Genomic DNA, 25,206 nt, shown 5'->3' with positions numbered 1-25,206 from the left:
TGGCTATTTATTTATAAATTCTTTTGAGAAATGTCTATTAAGATCTTTGCCCTCTTTATAATGGGACTTTTTTTTTTTTTTTGCTTCAACAGCAAAAAAAATTTTCATTCCTTACGATTGAATAGTTTGCAAATATTTTCTCCCATTCTATAGGTTTTTTTAAAAAAGAAAAACTGTGATTAATATTACAAAATATTAATATTGTTTTGCATCTTGTTCTGTGAATTGTAGCTTCCATGTCAGTTTTATATTGACTTCTATTGATTGGTAATTCTATTCATTATGGATTTTGTTTTCTTTCCTCTTTGCATATCTGGTAATCTTTGATTGGATGCCAGACACTGTGAATTTTACCTTGTTAGGTGCAGGTTATTTTTGTATTTTTATAATGTTCTTGAGATTTTTTTCTGGGATGTAGTTGAGTTACTTGGAAACAGATTAATTCCATTGGTTCTTGCTTTTATGATTTGTTAGTCCGATCAGGAGCGGTGCTCAGTCTAGGGTTATTTCCCACTACCGAGGCAAGACTTTCCTGTGTATACTACCCAGTATCCCACAAATTAAGGGTTTTCTCCATTCTGCTTATTGGGAGCAGTTATAGTTCCTAGCCTTGTGTGAGTGCCCAGGATTTCTCTTCAACCCTTTCAGATGGTTCTTTCTGTAGCCTGGAGTAATCACCTCAAACACATGCCATTAGTACTCTTGAGTACTTTGCTCTGCAAAAGGTTTTTTGTTGTTGTTGTTGTTTAGTTAAATATAAACCCATTTGTCTTTTTGTTTTTCTTGCCTATGCTTTTGAGGTCTTAACCATAAAATCTTTGCATAGACTTATATCTTGAAGCATTTCATCTCTGTTTCCTTTTTTATTTTTATAGTTTTTGAGTTGATTTTTACATATGATGAGAGATAGGAGTCTAATTTTATTTTTCTGCTATGGATATCCAATTTTCACACCATTTATTGAAGAAGGTATCCTTTTCCCAGTGTATGTTCTTTGCACCTTTGTCAAAAGTCAGTTGGCTATAAGTACATGGATTTATTTCTGAATTCTCTATTCTGTTCCAGTGGCGTATATGTTTGTTTTTATACCAGCACTAGGCTGTTTTGGTTATTATTGCTTTGTAGTATATTTTGAAGTCAGGTAGTATGATGCCTCCAGATTTGTTCTTTTTGTTCAGTATTACCTTGGCTATTCAGGGTCTTTTGTGGTTCCATACAAATTTTAGGATTGCTTTTTTCTTCCTGTGAAGAATGTTATTGGTATTTTGATAGGGATTGCATTGAATGTATAGATTGCTTCGGGTAGTATGGTCATTTTAACAATACTGATTTTTCTGATCCATGAGCATGAAATGTCTATTTGTGTTCTCTTCAATTTCTTTCATTAATATTTTGTAGTTTTCTTGTAGAAGTCTTTCACCTTCTTGTTAAAATACTTTTTCTTAAGTTAATTCTTTCTTATCCTTTATATCTTGGCTCAAACCTTGGAAAGCTTTTGTTAATGTCCCCAAGTATCTTACATTATGTGTTCTCATGGTACCCAGTGATTATTCTTTATCACAATTTAATTATATAAAATTTATTTCATAAGAATTATTTAAGATTTATATGATTATTTGACTAATGCCCATTTCCTCACTGTATCATAAGTGCTAATTGGCAAGATTCCATTCTTGGCTCATCACTGTGTCATTGATGCCTATTGAAATTTTATTTATTTATTTTTAAATTTTTAATAGTTGCTATATAAATGAATATAAGTCAGACAGGACTCAAAGCAGGTATTGGAAGTGGGAACAGGTGAGCATTTGGGGGAAGAAGAAAACAGTTGCCATCAGAATACAGTAAAGTGAGTTTTATATTAGGGTAGGATATTGACCCAGCATAATCCATATATATGTTTCCTGCTGGGGCGGAAATTAATTCCAGATCATGAGCAGTTCTGAGCCATGAAAATTTCCATCTTCATGAAAGGGCAGGAGGAGTGGGAGGAAGAGATCACATTTGCTAGATTTAAACCTAGGGAAGCATCTAATGCTTAAGTGAAGAAATCTCTGTTCTGTAAGTAGGAGATCTTGTTTCTAGTCCAGCTGTGATACTGTTTTGCTCTGTACCCTTGGAAAAGATGTAGTATAACATTGGAGAAGTCATTATTTGTGTATACATTTATTTATATAACTGTATAATGAGATTTTAAAAGTTAATTTATTAATATGTATTAAAATGAATGAGATAATAGTATATTAAAATGTTTTTAAAGTATATAAACACTTCATAAATTGGGCTTAACATTTTCCTGGAAATGGGAGATTCTTCAATTTTAGAATTTCTGTTATTTTTATTCATAATTATTAGAAGTGCCTAAAAGAGGGTCATGACATAAAAAGCCCTATCTCCTGTGGCCACTATATTCTAAGTCTTGTAAGGACGTGGGACCATATCAGTTTTACTTACTGTTTATCCTCTGTACACAGTACCCAGAAATTATCTTTGAAAGAATCATATACTGACTTGTCCTGAAGGCCTTTGTGATTGGCATCCTGTAATTTTTTTGCCTTGTAGGCATTCTACAGATAGAAACTATCTGAGGCAAAACTCTTGATGTTTATGTTTGCTTTTCTTGTATTTCAGCTGTGGCAGAGGTAAAGCTTCGAGATGATCAATATACACTGGAACACATGCATGCTTTTGGAATGTATAATTACCTGCACTGTGATTCATGGTATCAAGACAGTGTCTACTATATTGATACCCTTGGAAGAATTATGAATTTAACAGTAATGCTGGTAAGAGAAACATGTATGTAATAATAAATATATGTATGTAATGTCAAGCAAATTTGATAATTAAGTTTCCCTTTTGAATCTAATATCCAGAGAAGTGAGGTGCACATACCTGTAGTATATGGAATCCTATCTACGTAATACTCCATTTCTTATTTCAATTTTAATTTTTCTCTTTGATCCTATTATTTACACTTACCTCCACTCTCACCACTGGGCAGCGACTCTCATGGATTTTTTATATTATTAATACTGATGTAACTGTTCATGTCTGCTTTTCCTATGTGAGGTATTGTCCCCAACTATAATGGTGAATTTGCTTTTGTTTTAGTTTTTACTTTATATATCTTTAACTATGTTAATTGGTACAAACATTTAGGATTGTTTTGTTTATACTGAATTGATTCTTTTAGCATTATAAAATGTCTCTGTTTATCTCTAGGTTCTGTGAATATTTTTTGTCTTGAAATCTTCTTTGGTATTAATACAGTTATTTTTGGATTTTGTAAATTAGTATTTTTCTTCTTATATCCTTTTTCTGTTTATCAGTGTTCTTGTTTTTAAAGTATGTGTCATAAAGAGCATATAGTTGGCTCTTGTTTTTTCCATGTGACAGTGTTTCTCTTGATTGGAGGGCTTACATTTATACTTAATTTAATCTAGTTCCTGATATTCTTGGGTTAATATTACCATCTTGCTCTTCTCATTATGCCCTGTTTGTTCTTTGTTACTTGGTGTCTCTGTTCCTATTTTTTTGTGGGAGGAATTAATCACAGTTTTTCTTTTTAAAAAAAATGTCCTTAGAACTCGATTTAATTTCCTCTTTTGGCTTTTTATTTAAACCTATTTGTATTATTATTTTTTAAATGGTCAATACAGAGATTATAGTGTTTTCCTTGACTTACCACAGTCTGCCTCTAATTAATATTATTTTACTTTAAAAACAATGTGAAAACCTTAGAACAATATAATTCCTTTCACTTACCCTCTCATTGTTTGAGCTAATTTTATCATATGTTTTTCACCTTCATATGTTGGAAACTCCACAATACATTGTTAATATATTTGCTTCAAACAGCCAATAATCTGTTAATAGCTTCCTAAGTACTCTGTTCCTTCTAGCCCTCCTCCGCATTGCATCTACAGAGTAGTCTGTCTAATTTGCATGTGTAATATTATCACTTGCTGAAATTCTTTTAATATTTCCTTCATGGCAAAATCCATGTTTTTAATATGTAATTTAAAAATAGGCAATGTGTTCATGTAATTTAAAAAACAAAAAAGTTATAAAAGGTGTTTAGTGAGGCCTCCTTGATTGCATCTTTTATCTATCCTATCTCCAGTATCCATTAATTTCCCCTCCAATGTCTTTATTGGTTTTGTGTGTCTTTCCAGATGTGGTAGGTTATTTATTGTTGTTTTTTGCAAGTATAAACACAAAATGATGTTGTGGGAAGTCAGGGACCCCAAATCGAGGGACCAGCTGAAGCCATGGCAGAAGAACAACGTAGATTGTGAAGATTTCGTGGACATTTATTAGTTCCCCAAATTAATACTTTTGTAATTTCTTATGCCTGTCTTTACTGCAGTCTCTAAACATAAATTGTAAAGATTTCATGGACACTTATCACTTCCCCAGTCAATACCCTTGTGATTTCCTATACCTGTCTTTACTTTAATCTCTTAATCCTGTCAGCTGAGGAGGATGTATATCACCTCAGGACCCTGTAATAATTGCATTAACTGCACAAATTGTACAGCATGTGTGTTTGAGCAATATGAAATGGTGGGCACCTTGAAAAAAGAACAGGATAATAGCAATTGTTCAGGGAATAAGAGAGAGAACCTTAAAAACTCTGACCGCCGATGAGCCAGGCAGAACAGAGCCATATTTCTCTTCTTTCAAAAGCAAATGGGAGAAATATCGCTGAATTCTTTTTCTCAGCATGAAACATCCCTGAGAAAGAGAATGCGCACCTGGGGATGGGTCTCTGAACTGGCCCCCCTGGGCGTGGTCGTCTCTTATGGTCGAGACTGCAGAGGTGAAATAGACTCCAGTCTGCTATAGCACTCCCAGGCTTATTAGGAAGAGGAAATTCCTGCCTAATAAATTTTGGTCAGACCGATTGATCTCAAAACCTGTCCCCTGATAAGATGTTATCAATGACAAGGGTGCCCGAAACTTCATTAGCAATTTTAATTTCTCCCCGGGTCCTGTGGTCCTGTGATCTCACCCTGCCTCCACTTGCCTTGTGATATTCTCTTACCTTGTAAAGTACTTGATGTCTGTGACCCACACCTATTCGCACACTCCCTCCCCTTTTGAAACTCCCTAATAAACACTTGCTGGTTTTTGCGGCTTGTGGGGCATCACAGAAGCTACCGACATGTGATGTCTCCCCCGGACACCCAGCTTTAAAATTTCTCTGTTTTGTACTCTGTCCCTTTATTTCTCAAGCTGGCCGACGCTTAGGGAAAATAGAAAAGAACCTACATGAATATCGGGGCAGGCTCCCCGATAAAATGATATATATGCTAAAATAAACTTTTCATCTTTGCATATATGTTTATATGCCAAATTTTCTCCAACCTTGCCGTACAGCACTTTGTATACTACATTCTAGCCATACTAAACTCTTGCAGTTCCTGAGACATGCTCTGTATCCTATTTCTTCTGGTCCTTTTCTCATTGATTAACTACCTGGAGCATACTTTTAATTCAGCGTCAGTCTGCTTTGCAATCTTTACTTAAGTCCCAGGTAACCATTTTGTCATCTAGCAAGCTTGCCTTGACATCTTACCTCTGTTCCCCTAGGAATATTCACACCATTGGCTCTCAAATCTACATGTGCTATGAATTTCCTCTAGTCTAGAGGTTGATACGCTTTTCTGCACAAGGCCAGCTAATTTAGGCTTTGTGGGCCAGATAGTCTCTTGTTGCTCGCTTTTGCTGTTGTAGTGTGAAATCAGCCATAGACAGTTTGTAAGCAAATGAGTGTGGCCGTGTTCCAATTAACCTTTATTTACAAAAACATAAAATGGGCCGAGCGCGGTGGCTCACACCTGTAATCCCAGCACTTTGTGAGGCCGAGGAGGGCGGATCATGAGGTTAGGAGATCGAGACCATCCTGGCTGACACGATGAAACCCCGTCTCTACTAAAAATACAAAAAATTAGCCAGGCATGGTGGCAGGTGCCTGTAGTCCCAGCTACTTGGAAGGCTGAGGCAGGAGAATGGCGTGAACCCGGGAGGTGGAGCTTGCAGTGAGCGGAGCTTGCAGTGAGCCGAGATCGCACCACTGCACTCCAGCCTGGGCGACAGAGCAAGAGTCTGTCTCAAAACAAACAAACAAACAAACATAAAATGGGCAGGAATTGGCTTGTGAACTGTAGTTTGCCACCCCCTGGACGAGGCCATGGGTTCTTACCCAGCAGAAGGCTTGATCAGTATATTTGTTGAATGGATAATAGCTGTGTAAGGTTCATTATTACTGTTGGGAGTTGGCTTTGCATTCTGAATAGGATCTTCCTCCTGTTATTTCTAATCCGAGTATAGGTGTGAGTTCTGTATTGGCAATGCAGTGTTTATCTCAAAATGTTCGGAAAGGAGTTAGACATTTCCTGGTAATAAATATTTTCCTCCAGGTGACTCCTAAAACAGATAGTATAAAATTCTGATTCCTTCTTGTTGGATCAGAGGAGATGCAATCTGGCCTCTTACTCTCTTAGGTATTAGTTGCTTTTTCTTGCTAGCCCCATGTTCTACTAAGAATTACTATCTAGGCCCAATGTGTATAAGCCAACTAAAGTGATAGGACATGCATTTTTATGAGCGGCTATGCTCTGATTTCTCTGATCAAATAAATTTTAATGATCAAATAGATTTTGATGTAGAGTTCTGTGTGTATGTGCGTGAAAGTTTTTCCTTAATCCTTTTCGTGTTAACAAATAGGGCATTTGTTGATAGCATTTGCTGTACCATAAAGTTTGCCAATAACATTTATTCTACCAATTTTCTGACTCAAGAAGTTAGATGACATTATGGTAGATCTGAAAGTGTTAATTTTTGTAGCACCATCCATATTCATAATTTATTTTACTTTTCCATAGGTATCTTGTGGCACATGTGATGTAGCTCTAATACTTGTTGTTAGGGAGGTAGGGTAGTTAGTCGAAAGGGAACTAGATATTTAAGACAGACTTACCAAATGAGTTCATTTTAATGTGTTTATTGAAAACCTACTCCATGTAGGACACTAATGTATAGGTTGGTGCAAAAATAATAATGGCTTTACCATTACTTTTAACATGTTCAAGTACTTATATGTATACTTATACATGTATGTTCAGGTAACTTATATGTTATACTTTTTAGGTGCTAATATGAGTGTACAGGTAACTATTACATGGTAATATGTAGCTGACAGTGTACAGCAGTCTCCATATATCCTTGGCTTCAGTTTCATAGAAAATAAGAATAATGATAAGGTTTTTTAGACATTAAAGCAAGGTGTGTGAAAATGCTTTGAAAAGTGGAAGGCATTATGCAAATATAAAGAGATGTTACTGGCATATGCCTTGGGGTATCACTTTATGGGAGACAAACACTGGTTAGGTTTTTTGCACATATTCCTTCTTTGAGAGTAGTAGAACTGTATGATAAGAATAAATCATAATGTCAGGTAACTTTTATTGCATAGAGATTATTACATATCAGGAACAATCCTAAACACTTTACACGTACTAATTTTAATCCACAGAACAATGGATCCTGTGGATCCTTTCTCATAGGATAATATCCTGATATTATCCTGATATACGAGATACTGTTATTATGCACATCTTACAGTTGAGGAAACTGAGGCGTAGGGATGTTTGTAAGAGTCTGGATTTAAACTCATTTATTCCAGAATGCCGCAGTGCTCTACTAGTTCTCCTTATTTCTTGTTAATAGAGACGGATATTATGTGTTAATAGAGACAGAGTTTCACCATGTTGCCCAGGCTGGTTTTGAACCCCTAGGCTCTAGAGATCTGCCTGCCTCAGTCTCCCAAAGTGCTGGAGGATTACAGGCATGAGCAACTGCTCCTGGCCTCTATTATCATTTTCAGTGCTAATTCTCTAATCATCTGTTCAGTTTTTTGTGTAGTAATGGGTTTATTCAAAGTGTGTTTCTAGGGTAATTTTGTAATATGTATCTTTATTAGAGGAAATCATCAGTTTCCTCTTAGGTTTCCAAATATGCTGCTATAAAGTTGCATGCGTTATGCTCTTAAGATTATTGTTGTCTTTTCTCTCTTTTCTCTTTCCTTTCTATATTTTTCCTCTTTTTACCTAATCAAGCTTTAGGAAGGGTGTTAGTTTATTTTTAAAGAACCATGTTTTAGGCTCTTACAGCTTGTTTTCTGCTTAATTTTCTTTGGTTCTCAGACCATATTGTACCTCGGAATAATTGTGGAGTAATTGATCAAAACAAAAACTAATTTCAAGGTACCATTTCCCAAAATTCTGATTCATTATTGTCAGGGTTGGTCATGGACTGGGAACCTGCATTTTATCAAGCACCTCAGGTAGTTTTGCTTGTGGTCCAGGGATGACCAGGTATGAAGAAATTTTGTACCTGGGATACAGAAGAATACTACACTTATTATTTTTCTCATCAGCAACAAGTGAAATCAACCTACTCTGAGTTTCTGTCAGGTGCAGGCAGGTAGAGAATATTGACCACTAACTAGACTATTGGCTTATAGCAGAAAACAGCTCTTCCAATATCCATTTTATTGTTTAATAATTTTTTTTGTTTTCTTTTGTTTTCATCAAAGGCACACGTGCACAAATCCTAGACAGGCTCCTTTTCTGTGACTGAGGTACAAATGACCACCTTTGTTAAACCTGAACTGTTGTAGTAAAAGTGAATGCTATGGGACCCAACACTTAAAAGCCATAGGATGCTAGGTCTTCAGACTGTCTGGAGCCAGCAGGTGGCAGCAGGTCTACATACTGGTTTATAAAGACAGAATACAGTACTTACAAGAAAGTTTAACTTGTAGGTTTACAGTCCTTAATTTTAGAGAAGTGTCCCTTGGGAATAAGTGTGCTAAGGAAGTAGAAAATGCCTTGGGAAAGCAAAAAAGTGTTTAAAATTTGGTTTTTTAATATATCGTTATTTTATATGATATTATGGCTCATTTTAAAGTAATGTGTTCCATTTCTTAATATTTAGGAAATTATTTCTGTAATAATTTGTTTTGTATTTACCTGAAAAGCTAATTTGTTTCTGTTACTAAAAGAGTGTCATCTTATAATGCCTCTTTAATTTGTACTTAAAGGTCTAAGGGGCAGTTACTGGATTTCATTTGTAAGAATATATGTGTGAGGCTACAACTATTTGTTAGAGGAGCTCAGTTTTATGTCAGTATGTTCATCTCTAGGCCTGAATGTCAGCTTGTTTTCACAGTTGAGTTAATTATTAGGGGACCACTTACTTACCTGTGTAGAGACAAAGGCAAAGTGTCCCCTTTATTCTTAGAAGGTTTGCTGAAAATCTGTTGACAAACGGCAGATTAATATGAGAAAAAGGCATATAAATATATTTTAACATGTGTACATGGCAGAATCCGGGAAAATGACTACCCAGTAACCCAGTGGGGTACAGATGCTTATATACCCTTGTTCATACCCTTCTTGTGCTTGATCAGTAGGGGACATGGGGGAAATGCGGGATAGCAAATCATCTTTAGGGGGAAATGAATGAATGAGCCTAATGCTCAGGCAATGATTAGTTAATGCTTTTCTTTGGAAATTGAATGGGATGGAGAGCAGACAGTGGTTTGTGACTAAGTTCATCTGGGCTGTAGGTGGGGTGTTTAATTTTCAGCCTCTTCCTCTGTGATAGAAGTTTTAATCTTCTCTGGTTAATGAAATTTCAGGGAAAGCAGTTGTGTTTCTCTTTGGCAGGTCCAGTTTATAGGTAGATGAAGGAACTTCAGAGAATAACTTCATCCTGTACTTGGGAGAGACAGGAAGGGAGGGGAGGCCAGAAAGACCTTGAGGCTGCTTCATGTTGAAGTGCCATTATTTCGGAGTAACATTTTTTGAGCTGCAATGCCTGATGAAAGAAAAAAAAAATAAAGAGTGGGGTAAATTCTTAGAACTGTGTGTTTAATACAAAATAAAAGGGAAAAGGAAAAAGGAACTTTTTATATTCTTTCTTCCAAATAAAGTTAATGGTTATTAATGATGAAAAGACTGTCCAGAAAAAGATCACTTCCTTTTAAAAGGGCAAAGTTTTAAATATCATTGTCTCATAATACTAGTAAATAGTATCTAATAATACTAGTAAATGGTATCCCCACTTGCTTATTTTTTTAAAGTTGAGTAGCCCTTTCTATAAATCTATATTTATTAGAAAACTACTTTGTTAGTTCAAAGATTCTCTACTTATAGCTGCAACTAAGAGGGCCCCAAAATGTGTTTAAAGATGTTTTTTATAAATATATATAGTTTATGTATTACTTGTTTACTATTTATTTACAGTGTCATTTATATATAATATATGGGCATTATAATTTTTATATTACATCTATGCTGACCCAGGCATCTGCATTAAAAATACTGTGTAGAGGCCTGAAGAAAAACTGAATACAGTAGTTACATTCAAGGTTGGTTTGGGGGGTTGGGGATGGGTATACTAGAAATTGTATTGAGATCTGAACTATTAATTTATTTAGAAAATCTTGAGAAGTGGTTTCTTCTCAAGCAAATGTGGAGTAGGGGAAAGAAAACCAACTTTTGGAGTAGGGTTTATCAGGATTTGAATCTTGGCCCTGTCATTTTCTAGCAGTGGAGCTCCAGGCAAATTATTTAATCTTTTTGAACCTCTCTTCTAAGTGTGGTTAATAATTTTAACTTCATAGAGTTTGGTGATAAATACATGACATGGCAAAAAGTCAAAGCACTTATTTAATACAATTCTTATACATTATACTGATTCAGTAAGCATTCCATTCATCAATGAAATTTTAATCCTTCTGCAGTCAGCTATGAAATGTTGCCTTAGAATGATTTTCAGTGTTAGCCCTTGAATGTAGTTACATTAACTCTTTTTATGAGGAAAAAGAAAATGATTATATGAGACCTGGACATTATAGATGTCAGTTAGCATATAAAGTGTTGTTATGAGGGCATGTAGTGAAATTGTTGATAGAGGTTATTCAGATATAAGTAAATGCTATATTTTAGGATTTAGAGAAAAAGATATTTTATTGCTTATAGTCCAGTTAAAATTAAACTGTACTTTGAAAATTAGATCTAAACAATCAGAAACATTTAGTTTGCTTTCACTTGAACTGTCATTAATGCAAGTAAGAGAGCCACTATGTGTTTCCTTTTGTGTTTTAATTTAATTTTGGTTTCACATTTAGATACTCAAGTATCTTAATCATTCTATTGGATATTGTATCCATTTATCTGATTGATAATTAGACTTCTAGCAACCTCCGTCATGTATAACCAGGTATTTTAAAGAAAATGGCTTAAAATGCTCATAATTGTGTATAAAATGAAGAATAGTAATTTAACAAGTTTATCTCTAGATTCTTCCCAGTAATGGTTTATTAGATTAAATGCAGTGTGGGGCATGTAGTAGAGACAGCTAGAAACCTTTACTTTGAAATAACTGTTTTGAGGAAAGCCTCCCATTTTATCTTACTAATACCTTTAAAATTATGTATATCACACACAAGTTGCTCAGTCTTAAAAAAGTAATGTATTTGAAGCAAAAGGCGAAAATTTTCTCATACTCCTCATCTCCCCAACCACTACACTTCAGTCTTATTTTCCTAATGGTAAACATTCTTAACAGGTCAGCATGTGTCTGTCTATACTTTGTGCTGTCGTATCATGTTTGTTTTGGCATGTATGGATTCATATTGTATGTATTCTGCATCTTTTTTTAAAAAGTCAGTATCTAGGAGATCTTTTTATGTCAGTATTATTAATCCGCCTCAGTATATTGAACAGTTATTTGGTATTCTATAGGGTGGATGTTCCATAGTTAACCATTTGCCTGCCAGTGCTCTCCAGACAAAGATACCAGGCATGCATCTGTGGTTGAAAGTGTTGGATTTGTTACTTTTGCAGTAGGGGAGAACACATACCATGGGAACCACAGAGTGTTCAGTAAAAGGAACAGGATGCTGTTAGAAGGTTGGGCTTCTGTTGGGTGATTTTGGAGGAAGGGTTAAAGAAAGTGAGGCTTTATTCTAGATTGAATACTGTCAGGAAACTGGTTGTTTATGTAATGGGTATCTTAATAAGTCTTTTCTAGGAGAGAAGACTAGACTGAGGCTCACACTATAATTAGTAAGGAAGCTGCAGCTGCTTATATTGGCCTGGTCATATTTGTAGCCTTGACAGTGTTCATGTTTTTTCTGTGTTCAGATATTACTGTGAAGTGCTGCTGTTTTTGTCCTGCTCCATCACGGTCATGCAGAGGCCTTATCTGATGTTTATGTTTTGTGAAACTATTCCTGTTCAACAGAACACCTGTTAGTGCCAGGCCAGCTTGTCAAAAAACAAAGGCCTGGCTGATACTGCTAGGCCTTCTCCGTAATGTCAGCGTCTGCTTTCATCTTACCTACTTTATTGATAAACAACTAGGTGGTTTTTCCTAGTTTTTATTGGTGCAGTTTTTCCTTTTCATTATTAAAATAAACATTCTTGTTACGTGGATCTTCGTGTACATATGCATGTATTCTTATTGAATAAATTCCTGTAAGTGGAATCATGTCAAAAGGTATATAAAACATAAAACTTAATAAAACCATAGCAGTACCTCCTAGCTTTAAATTATCTCCAAAAAGCCTATAGTTATTTTTACTCCCACCAACATGGCACTTCAGCCAAGAATTGTCACTGCTAGTGTAAGATGGTTTTCTCTGGCCAATGAGGTAATCATATCTATTAATCCATTATTTTATACTCGTGATTTGGGGCTTTTTTTTTTTTTTTTTTTTTTTTTTGACAGTGTCTCGCTCTGTTACCCGGGCTGGAGTGCAGTGGTGCGATTTCAGCTCACTGCAAACTCCGCCTCCAGGTTCAAGTAATTCTCCTGCCTCAGCCTCCTGAGTAGCTGGGATTACTCAGGTGCCTGCCACCACACCTGTCTAATTTTTGTATTTTTAGTAGAGATGGGGTTTCACCACATTGGCCAGGCTGGTCTTGAACTCCTGCCTCAGGTGATTCGCCTGCCTTGGCCCCACAAAGTGCTGAGATTATAGGCATGAGCCACCACGCCCAACCGACTTTTTTTAAACTATAGTTGTCCTGTTCAAATATTTTCCCCATTTAACATTTTTTAATTTTTAATTTTTAATTTTTTTATTTCCATAGGTTATTGGGGAACAACAAATGGTGTTTGGTTACAGGAGTAAGTTCTTTAATGGTGATTTGTGAGATTGTGGTTAAGCCATCACCCGAGCAGTATACACTATACCCTATTTGTAGTCCTATTTGTAGTTGAATTTTATCCCTCACCACTTCCCACTCTTTCCCCGGAGTCCTCAAAGTCCATTGTGTCATTCTTATGCTTTTGCATCCTCATAGCTTAGCTCCCACTTACAAGTGAGAACATACAATGTTTGGTTTCCTTTCCTGAGTTACTTCACTTAGAATAATAGTCTCCAATCTCATCCAGGTCACTGTGAATGCCATTAATTCATTCCTTTTCATGGCTGAGCAGTATCCCATCATATATATACATATGTATATATATATACACACATATATATACGTATATATGTATATATGTATATATATACACGTGTATACGTATATATATGTGTATATATATACACGTATATGTGTATACACGTGTATATATACCCGTATATGTGTATACACGTGTATATATACCCGTATATGTGTATACACGTGTATATATACCCGTATATGTGTATACACGTGTATATATACCCGTATATGTGTATACACGTGTATATATACCCGTATATGTGTGTACACGTGTATATATACCCGTATATGTGTGTACACGTGTATATATACCCGTATATGTGTGTACACACGCATACATGTATATGTGTGTACACACGCATACATGTATATATGTGTGTACACACGCATACATGTATATATGTGTGTATATACACATATGTACACATATGCGTGTATATATACGTATACATATGTATATATACACATGTACACATATGTGTGTGTATATACACATGTGTGTATATGTGTGTGTGTATATACACATATGTGTATGTGTGTGTATATATATACACATATATACCCACCACAGTTTCTTTATCCACTCATTGATTGATGGGCATTTGGGTTGGTTCCACTTTTTGCAGTTGCAAATTGTGCTGCTATAAACGTGTGTGCAAGTATCTTTTTTGTATAATGACTTCTTTTCCTCTGCGTAGATACCCAGTAGTGGGATTGCTGGATCAAATGGAGGTTCTACTTTTAGTTTGTTAAGGAATCTTCATACTGTTTTCCATAGTGGTTGTACTAGTTTACGTTCCTGCTAGCAGCACAGAAGTGGTGTCTGTTCACAGCATCCACGCCAACCTCTACTATTTTTTGATATTTTGATTTTGGCCATTCTGGCAGGACTAAGGTAGTACTGCATTGTAGTTTTGATTTGCATTTCCCTGATCATTAGTGATGTTGAGTTTTTCATATGCTTTTTGGCCATTTGTATATCTTCTTTTAAGAATTGTCTATTCATGGCCAGGTGTGGTGGCTTATGCCTGTAATCCTAGCACTTTGGGAGGCTGAGGCGGGTGGATCACAAGGTCAGGAGATTGAGACCATCCTGACCAACATGGTGAAACCCCGTCTCTACTAAAATACTAAAAATTAGCCGGACGTGGTGGCGTGTGTCCCAGCTACTTGGGAGGCTGAGGCAGGGGAATCGCTTGAACCTGGGAGACGGAGGTTTCAGTGAGCCGAGATCGCACCACTGCACTCCAGCCTGGCAACGGAGCAAGACTCCGTCTCAAAAAAAAAAAAGGAATTGTCTATTCACATCCTTAGCCCGCTTTTTTGATGGGATTGTTTGTTTTTTTTCCTTGCTGATTTGTTTGAGTTCGTTGTAGATTCTGGATATTAGTCCTTTGTCAGACGTATAGATTGTGAAGATTTTCTCCCACTCTATAGGTTGTCTGTGTATTCTGCTGAATGTTCCTTTTGCTGTGCAAAAGCTCTTTAGTTTAATTAAGTCCCAGCTATTTATCTTTGTTTTTAATCTCATTTGTTTTTGGGTTCTTAGTCATGAAATCCTGGCCTTAGCCAATGTCTAGAAGGGTTTTTCCAATGTTATCTTATAACATTTTTATAGTTTCAGGTCTTAGATTTAAGTCCTTAATCCATCTTGAGTTGATTTTTGTATAAGGTGAGAAATGAAGATCCCATTTCATTCTCCTACATGTGGCTGGCCAATTTTCTCAGCACCATTTGTTGAAAAGGGTATCCTTTCCCCACTTTATGTTTTTGTTTGCTTTGTCGAAGATTAGTTGGCTGTAAGTATTTGGGTTTGTTTATGGATTCTCTTTTTTTTTCCATTGGTCTGTGTGCCTATTTTTATACCAGTACCATGCTGTTTAGGTGACTATGGTCTTATAGTATAGTTTGAAATCAGGTAATGTGATGCCTCCAGATTTGTTCTTTTAACTTAGTTTTGCTTTGGTTATGTGGGCTGTTTTTTGGTTACATGTGAATTTTTTTTCGAATTCTGTGAAGAATGATGGTGGTATTTTGATGGGGATTGCATTGAATTTGTAGATTGTTTTTGGCAGTATGGTCATTTTCACAATATTGATTCTACCCATCCGTGAGTGTGGGATGTGTTTCCATTTGTGTAATCTGTGATTTCTGTCAGCAGTGTTTTGTAGTTTTCCTTGTATAGGTCTTTCACCTCCTTGGTTTAGGTATATTCCTAAGTGTTTTTGTTTTTTTGTTTTTGGCAGCTATTGTAAAAGGGGTTGAGTTCTTGATCTGGTTCTCAGTTTGGTGGCTGTTGGTATATAAAAGAGCTACTGGTTTGTGTGTATTAAGTTTGTATTTGAAAACTTCTGCTGAATTCTTTTATCAGTTCTGGGAGCTTTCTGGAGGAGTCTTTAGGGTTTTCTAGGTAAATAGTTATATCATCAGCAAACAGCAACAGTTTGACTTTTTGCTGATTAGGATGCCCTTTATTTCTTTCTCTTTGATTGCTCTGGCCAGGACTTCCAGTACTATTTGAAGAGGAGTAGTAAGAGTGGGCATGCTTGTCTTGTTCCAGTTTTCAGAGGGAATGCTTTCAACTTTGCCCCATTCAGTATTATGTTGGCTGTGGGTTTGTCATAGATGGCTTTTATTACATTGAGGTATGTCCCTTGTATGCCAGTTTTGCTGAGAGTTTTAATCATAGAGCGATGCTGGGTTTCGTTGAATGCTTTATCTGCATCTATTGAGATGATCATGTGATTTTTGTTTTTAATTCTGTTTATGCGGTGTATCACATTTATTGACTTGTGTATATTAAACCATCCCTGCATCTGTGGTATGAAACCCACTTGATCATGGTGGATTATCTTTTTGATATGTTGTTGGATTCAGTTAGCTAGTATTTTGTTAAGGATTTTAGCATCTAGGTTCATCAAGGATATCTGTCTGTAGTTTTCTTTTTTGGTTATGTCCTTTCCTGGTTTTGGTATTAGGGTGATGCTGGCTTCATAGAATGATTTAGGGAGGCTTCCCTCTTTCTCTGTCTTGTGGAATAGTGTCAATAGGATTGGTACCAATTCTTCTTTGAACATCTGGTAGAATTCTGCTGTGAGTCTGTCTGGTCCTGGACTTTTTTTTTTTTTTGAGACGGACTCTCGCTCTGTCACCCAGGCTGGAGTGCAGTGGCGCAATCTCGGCTCACTGCAAGCTCCGCCTCCTGGGTTCACGCCATTCTCCTGCCTCAGTCTCCCGAGTAGCTAGGACTGTAGGCGCCTGCCACCACGACCAGCTAATTTTTTTGTATTTTCAGTAGAGACTGGGTTTCACTGTGTTAGCCAGGATGGTCTCGATCTCCTGACCTCGTGATCCACCTGCCTCGGCGTCCCAAAGTGCTGGGATTACAGGCGTGAGCCACCACACCCAGTCTGGTCCTGGACTTTTTTTATTGGTAATTTTTAAATTGTAATGTCTCCCATTTTGTTTCTTATTGAGCTTATTTGGATTTTCTCTCTTCATTTTTTGATTAATCTTGCTAATGGTCTGTGCATTTTATTTATCTTTTCAAAGAACCAACTTTTTGTTTCTTTTACCTTTTGCGTTTTTTTGTTTGTTTCAATTTCATTTAGTTCTGTTCTGATCTTGGTTATTTTCTTTCTTCTGCTGATTTTGGGTTTGGTTTGTTTTTGTTTTTCTACTTCTTTGAGGTGTGACCTTAGATTGTCTGTTTGTGCTCTTTCAGACTTTTCGATGTAGGTGTTTAGGGCTATGAACTTTCCACTTAGTACTGCCTTTGCTGTGTCCCAGAGGTTTTGATAGGTTGTGTCACTATTGTCTTCAGTTCGAAGAATTTTTTAATTTCCATCTTGATTTCATTTTTTGACCCAATGATCATTCAGGAGCAGTTAATTAATTTCCATGGTTTTGAATAGAATGTATATTCTGTAGTTGTTGAATTAAATGTTCTGTATATATCTGTTAAGTCCATTTGTTCCAGGGTATAGTTTAAATCCATTGTTTCGTTGTTGACCTTCTGTCTTGATGACCTGTGTAGGGCTGTTAGTGGAGCATTGAAGTCCCCCACTATTATTGTGTTGCTATCTCATTTCATAGATCTATTAGTAATTGTTTTATAAATTTTGGAGCTCCAGTGTTAGGTGCATATATGTTTAGGATTGTGATATTTTCCTATTGGACAAGGCCTTTTATCATTATATAATGTCCCTCTTTGCCTTTTTTGACTGCTGTTGCTTTAAAGTTTGTTTTGTCTGATATAAGAATAGCTACTCCTGCTCATTTTTGGTGCCATTTGCATGAAATGTCTTTTTCTACCCTTTTACCTTAAGTTTATGTGAATCTTTATGTGTTAGGTGAGTGTCTTGAAGGCAGCAAATGGTTGGTGAATTCTTATCCATTCTGCAATTCTGTATCTTTTAAGTGGAGCAGTTAGACCATTTACATTCAATGTTAGTATTGAGATGTAAGGTACCATTCTAGTCATCATGCTCTTTGTTGCCTGTATGCATTTTTTTTAATTGTATTTTTGTTTCATAGGTCCTGTGTGATTTATGCTTTAAACAGGTTCTGTTTTGATGTGTTTCTAGGATTTGTTTCAAGATGTAGAGCTCCTTTTAGCAGTTCCGTAGTGGTGGCTGTCACACACGTCCGTGTAAAGAGACCACCAAACAGGCTTTGTGTGAGCAACAAGGCTGTTTATTTCACCTGGGTGCAGGCGGACTGAGTCCAAAAAAGGAGTCAGTAAAGGGTGGTGGGATTATCATTAGTTCTTATAGGTTTGGGATAGGCGTACAAAGTACATTCTTAAGGGCGGAGAGAATATTACAAAGTACCTTCTTAAGAGCGGGGGTGGGAAGAATATTACAAAGTGCCTTCTTTAGGGCAGGGGAGAATATATCATATCAGTTAGGGTGGGCCAGGAACAAATCACAGTGGTGGAATGTCATCAGTTAAGGCTGTTTTCACTTCTTTTGTGGATCTTCAGTCGTTTCAGGCCATCTGGATGTATACATGCAGGTCACAGGGGATATGATGGCTTAGCTTGGGCTCAGAGGCCTGACATTCCTGTCTTCTTATATTAATAAGAAAAACAAAACAAAATAGTGGTGAAGTGTCGGGGTGGTGAAAATTTTTGGGGGGTGGTATGCAGAGATAATGGGCGATGTTTCTCAGGGTGGCTTTGAGAGGGATTAGGGGCTGCATGGGAACATAGAGTGGGAGAGATTAAACTGAAGAAAGATTTTGTTGGGGTAAGAGGTGATATTGTGGGGTTGTTAGAAGGAGCATTTGTCATATAGAATGATTGGTGATGGCCTGGATGTGGTTTTGTAGGAATTGAGAAACTAAATGGAAGACACAGCTCTCAATAAAAGAAAGAGGAAAACAGGTATTAAAGGACTAAGAATTGGGAGGACCCAGGACATCCAATTAGAGAGTGCCCAGTGGGGGCCGGGGGTGGGGGGGTTCAACGTAATTATTTGCTTGGTTGGTGAGTTTTTGGACTCTATCCTTGAGTTTTTTTTTTATGTTGTCATATACCAGGCCAGACTGATTTAGGTAAAAACAACACTCTTCATTTAAAAATATACAGAGTCCCTTTTGTTTTAGCAGTGAGTAAATAGAGGCCTTGGCGATTTTGGAGGAAAGAGAAATGCAAAGCGAGCAATTGTTTGTTAAAGAAGGATTAGAAATGGCTAGGAGAGAGTGAGTGAGATTGATAGTGTGGTGGAGATAGCTGGGGAGAGGTAGAGGATGGCATAAGAACGGAAACAAGAATAAGAGTGAGTATAAAAGTAAAGAATAGGACTTCATCAGGGTGAAAGTATTGGAGTGTACCCTGTCAGCAGAGATCATCTATCCACTCCAAGAGGGAGAGTCAAGAGTGGTGGATTGGGGCTAGTACCAGAAGATATCCACTACGGTAGTTTGGAAGAAAAGTGTAAACTGGCAGTGTAAACAAGGGCAGGGCATTTACAAGTAGTTGAGAATGGTGAATAGGAGTATGACTAGACAGGTGATAGTAGGGATGACAAGTTTTTGGGGTGCAGTCCAAGTAGTGAGAGTGACTGCATAAAGCCCTGTTGCAAAAAGCAGGGTAAGGACAAATAGACCTAATAGAATGAAGGGTTGTATTAGGCTTATAAGGATTATTACTGTTCTTCAGAAATGCGAGTGAGTTTAAGGGAAGTAGGGGGGAGTACTTGCGACTTCCAAGAGGAAGAGAAGAAATCAGGCTGGCTGGCTGACAGGCACAGCTTTACTCTGGATCTATGAACCTAATGCGGGGGTCCTGCAGACGAACAGCCATTGGGGTACTATAGATGACTAAGTGGGGTCCAGTCCACCAAGGTTGTAGAGTTTGAGGGGTCAGATTCTTAATAAGATTAGCAGCCTGGCGAATTTCCTGTCTATCCTGCTGGAGGACAGGAAGATAGTCGCTTAGAGGGCTAGTGTTTGGGATGAGGTTGGGGCCAAGCAAGAAAGTGCATCCATATAAAAGTTAAAGTGGATTGTACCCTGTAGCATCTCGAGGACAGGCTTTATTTTGAGAAGGGCAAGAGGTAAAAGTACTGTCTAGTCCTTTTTAAGTTGGAGGCTGAGCTTGGTGAGGTGTGTCTTTAAAAGACCATTAGTCCGTTCTACTTTTCTTGAAGATTGAGGACAGTAAGGGGTATGAAGGTTCCACTGAATACCAAGAGCCTGAGAAACTGCTTGGGTGATTTGAACAATAAAGGCCAGTATAGAGGTGGGAAGGCCAAACCGAAGAGTTATGTCTGACAGAAGGGAAGAAATGACCACAGTGGCCTTCTCAGACCCTGTGGGAAAGGCCTCTACCCATCCAGTGAAAGTGTCTACCCAAACCAAGAGGTATATTAGTTTCCTGACTTGGGGCATGTGAGTAAAGTCAATTTGCCAGTCCTGGGCAGGGACAAATCCCCAGGCTTGATGTGTAGGGAAGGGAGTGGGCCTGAACAATCCCTGAGGAGTAGTAGAATAGCAGATGGAACACTGAGAAGGGATTTCCTTGAGGATAGATTTCCACGATGGAAAGGAAATGAGAGATTCTAAGAGACGGGCTAGCGGCTTGTAACCTGCATGGAAGGGGTTATGAAATGACAACAGAATAGAATGGGCCTGTGAGGCTGGAAGGAGATATTTTCCTTGGTCCAAGAACCATTTGCCTTGTGTGGGAAGAGATTGATAGGTGGAAGTTTCAGTGGGGGAGTAGGTGGGAGTCACCGATGAGGAGAAAAACTGGCCCTGAGGGACAGAAGTTGGAAGCTGGCTGTTTCTTTAGCTACATTATCAGCATAAGCGTTGCCCTGAGCGATGGGATCTGATGCCTTTTGATGGCCCTTGCAGTGAATGACTCCAGCTTCCTTTGGAAGTAAAGCAGCCTTGAGAAGAGTTTTTATTAAAGAGGAATTAATGATGGAGGACACTTGTGTAGAGAGGAAACCTCTTTTGGCCCATATAACAGAATGGTGATGCAGGATATGGAAGGCATATTTAGAGTCAATATAAATATTGACGTGTAGTGCCTTTGCAAGAGTGAGGGCCCGAGTTAAGGCAATGAGTTCAGCTTGCTGACAGGTAGTGGAGGGGGGCAGAGCAGTAGCCTCAAGGATAGATGGGGAAGATACTATAGCATAGCCTGCCTTTGCTGGTGAGTGGCAATTAGGCCTGGTGGAACTGCCATCAATATACCAAGTATGGTCAGAGTGAGGGACAGGAAAGAAGGAAATATGGGGAAATAGACTGAATGCCCGGTGGATCAGAGAGATACAGTCGTGGAGGTCAGGTGTGATATCAGGAATAATGTGGGGGCTAGCCTAAAACAGTAAGGTCAAGTTGTTTGGACAGAAAGGCTACATGGCACGGTCCCAGCTCTTGTGTAACAATTCCAACCACAAAGCCCTGCACTTTGGCTGTGTGTAATGAAAAAAGGGATGAGTTAGGGAGAGCTAGTGTGGGAGCAGCTTTTAGGGCTGTTTTTTAAGGATTGGAAAGGGGAGTGAGGAAAGAATTTAGGATTTATGGGGTCAGCTAGGTTTATCTAGAACAGAATAATGGGTTGTGGAGGGGAGGTGTTGAGGATAGGAGAGTATATGGGTTTGGCACCATGGGGTGATTGATAAGGCGCAGTTCCTGAACTAACCTGTAAGACTTGTCCAGTTTTTGGACAGGTGAAATGAGGGAATTGTAAGGAGAGTTTATAGGCTTTAAAAGGCCATGCTATAGCAGGCAGGTGATAACAGGCTTTAATCCTTTTAAAGCGTGCTATAGGATGGGATATTGGCATTGAGCAAGGTAAGGGTGATTAGGTTTTAATGGGATGGTAAGGGGTGCATGATCCGTTGCCAGGGAGGGAGTAGAGGTGTCCTGTACTTGTGGATTAAGGTGGGGAGATACAAGGGGAGGATGTGAAGGAGGCTTTCAACGGGGGAAAAAGGCAGCAATGAAGTGTGGCTGTAGCCTAGGAATAGTCAGGGAAGCAGATAATTTAGTTAAAATGTCTCAACCTAATAAGGGAGCTGGGCAGGTGAGGATAACTAAAAAGGAGTGCATAAAATAATGTTGTCCAAGTTGGCATGAGAGTTGGGGAGTTTTAAGAGGTTTAGAAGCCTGGCCGTCAATACCCACAACAGTTATGGAGGCAAGGGAAACAGGCCCTTGAAAAGAAGGTAATGTGGAGTGGGTAGCCTCCATATTGATTAAGAAGGGGACAGACTTACTCTCCAGTGTAAGAGTTACCCAAAGCGTCTGTGATGGTCCTGTAGGCTTCCAAGGCGATCGCGCAGTGTCAGTCTTCAGCCACTAAGCTGAGAAGATCTGGGAAGGAGTCAGTCAGAGAGCCTTGGGCCAGAGTTCCAGGGGCTCTGGGAGTGGCTGCCGGGCGAGTTAGACAGTCTGATTTCCATTGGGGTCCCACACAGATGGGAGACGGCTTAGGAGGAATCCCAGGCTGCGGGCATTCCTTGGCCCAGTGGCTAGATTTCTGGCACTTGAAGCAAGATCCTTGGGGAGGCGGTCCTGGACGAACGCCTGGCCCCTGCAGTTTAGGCTTTTTGAAGTTTTTGTGTGCTGGAGATGTGGCTGGGGTTTCTCTCACAGTGGAGGCAAGTAATTGCAACTCTTCTCTATTATTGTACATCTTGAAGGCGAGGTCAGTTAAGTCCTGTTGTGGGGTTGAGGGCCAGAATCTAATTTTTGGAGCTCTTTTTAATGTAGGGAGTGGGTTGGGTAATAAAATGCATATTGAGAATAAGACAGCCTTCTGGCCCCTCTGGGTCTAGGGCGGTAAAGCGTCTAAGGGTTGTTGCCAAACGGGCCATGGACTGGGCTGGGTTTTCATATTTGATGAAAAAGAGCCGAAACGCTAACTGATTTGGGAGAGGTCTGATAAAGAAAGAGGAGCATTAACCTTGGCTATGCCTTCATCTCCAGCCACCTCTCTAAGAGGAAATTGTTGGGCAGGTGGGGGAGGGTTAGTCACAGAACGAAACTAAGCCAGACCTGGTGTGAGGAGGGGAGGTAATAGGAGGGTTATAGGGTGGGGGAGTGGAGGCTGAAGAAGAGTTGGGACCTGGCTTGGCCTGGCAAGGAGCAGCCTGGGGAGGAGGGGAGAGGTCAGATGGGTCTGTAGAAAAGGATTCACAGGACTCAGAGCTTGGGGTGCAGACTGAAGGAACAGACAGGAGAGAAAGAAGAAAGATTTGGGATGAGTCTCATTGTGAGCAGAGATTAGGAAGGGACCGATGTGTAAAAGAATGCCTGGACATCAGGCACCACACACCATTTGCCCATTTTATGAGAAGAATTATCTAGATCTTGTATGATGGAGGAATCAAAAGTGCCATTTTCTGGCTATTGAGAATCATTGTCGAGTTTGTATTGGGGCCAGGCGGTGTTGCAGAAGAAAATAAGATGCTTAGGTTTTAGGTCAGGTGTGAGTTGAAGAGGTTTTAAGTTTTTAAGAGCACAGGCTAAGGGAGAAAAAGGAGGAATGGAGGGTGGAAGGTTGCCCATATAGAAGGAGGCAAGCCCAGAGAAAAGAGAGGGTAGAGACAGGGATAAGGGAGGTAATGAGCAGCCCTGGGCTGCAATGTGGGTGAGCAACCAAAGCAGGCATCCCCGCACTTGACTTGCCACCAAGGGAATGTTGGTGAATGACCAAGGCAGGCATCCCTGCAGTGATCAGACACCAATGGAGTGTGGGTGAATAATCAGGCAGGTGTCCCTGCAGTGATTAAACACCAAGGGAAGACTTCCCGAGTCCATGACTGGTGCTGGAGTTTTGGGTCCACGGATAAAATGTGTCCCTTTTGTCTCTACTAGAGAGGAAAAAGAGCTGGAATTGGAAGAACAGGGAGATTGAAGGGTAACAAGAGAGGCTGGAGAAAAGAGTGAAAAGGCCGCTTACCCCATTTGAAATTGGTGAGATGTTCCTTGGGCTGGTTGGTCTGAGGACCCGAGGTTGTAGATGGATCTCCTCATGGAGTGAGGGAGAGGACAGGGGACTGGTCTCCCAAAGGAGTCGTCCTGTCCTGGGTCTCCGGCACCAAATGTGTGGTGCATCTGTGTAAAGAGACCACCAAACAGGCTTTATGTGAGCAACAAGGCTGTGTATTTCACCTGGGTGTGGGAGAGCTGAGTCCGAAAAAGGAGTCAGCAAAGGGTGGTGGGATTATCATTAGTTCTTATAGGTTTGGGATAGGCGTACAAAGTACATTCTTAAGGGCATACAAAGTACATTCTTAAGGGCGGAGAGAATATTACAAAGTACTTTCTTAAGGGCAGGGGAGAATATTACAAAGTACCTTCTTAAGGGTGGGGGAGAATATATCCTATCAGGGTGGGGCAGGAACAAATCACAATGGTGGAATGTCATCAGTTAAGACTATTCTCACTTCTTTTGTGGATCTTAAGTCGTTTCAGGCCATCTGAATGTATACGTGCAGGGGATATGATGGCTTAGCTTGGGCTCAGAGACCTGACAGTGGCTTGGTAGTGGTGAATTCTCTCAGCATTTGTTTGTCTGAAAAAGACTATCTTTCCTTCATATATGAAGCTTTGTTTCTCTGGATACAAAATTCTTGCTTGATAATTGTTTTGTTTGAGAAGACTGAAGATAGGGCCCCAATCCCTTCTAGCTTGTAGGGCTTCTGCTGACAAATCTGCTGTTAATCTGACAGGTTTTTCTTTATAGGTTACTTGGTTCCTTTGTCTCACAGCTCTTAAGATTCTTTCCTTCACCTTAACTTTAGATAGCTTGATGACTATGTGCCTAGGCGATGATTTTTTTGCAGTGAATTTCCCAGGTGTTCTTTGTGCTTCTTGTATTTGGATGTCTAGGTATCTAGCAAGGCCGGGGAAGTTTTCCTCGATTATTCCACCAAATATGTTTTCCAAACTTTCAGATTTCTCTTATTCCACAGGAATGCTGATTATTCTTAGGTTTGGTCATTTAACATAATCCCAGACTTCTTGGAGGCGTGTTCATATTTTCTTATTATTTTTTCTTTGTCTTTGTTCGATGGGGTTAATTCAAAGACCGTGTCTTCGAGCTCTGAATTTCTTTCTTCTACTTGTTTGATTCTATTGCTGAGACTTTCCAGAGCATTTTGGATTTCTGTAAGTGTGTCCATTGTTTCCTAAAGTTTTGATTGCT

General features: G+C 38.8%; 1 protein-coding gene across 1 annotated transcript in view; it reads left to right on the top strand.

The window, feature by feature from the left end:
• Positions 1 to 25,206, top strand: part of NUDCD1 (NudC domain containing 1) — a 92,964-nt gene that overhangs the window by 9,949 nt on the left and 57,809 nt on the right. Inside the window, exon 2 of the mRNA XM_054499878.2 lies at positions 2,632 to 2,786. Coding sequence (XP_054355853.1) covers positions 2,632 to 2,786 — 155 coding nt within the window. The remainder of the gene's footprint in view (positions 1 to 2,631; positions 2,787 to 25,206) is intronic.

The sequence above is a fragment of the Pongo pygmaeus genome, chromosome 7 (genome assembly GCF_028885625.2).
Source record: "Pongo pygmaeus isolate AG05252 chromosome 7, NHGRI_mPonPyg2-v2.0_pri, whole genome shotgun sequence".
Taxonomy (NCBI): Eukaryota; Metazoa; Chordata; class Mammalia; order Primates; family Hominidae; genus Pongo; species Pongo pygmaeus.
This window is presented reverse-complemented; position numbering and strand designations above follow the sequence as displayed.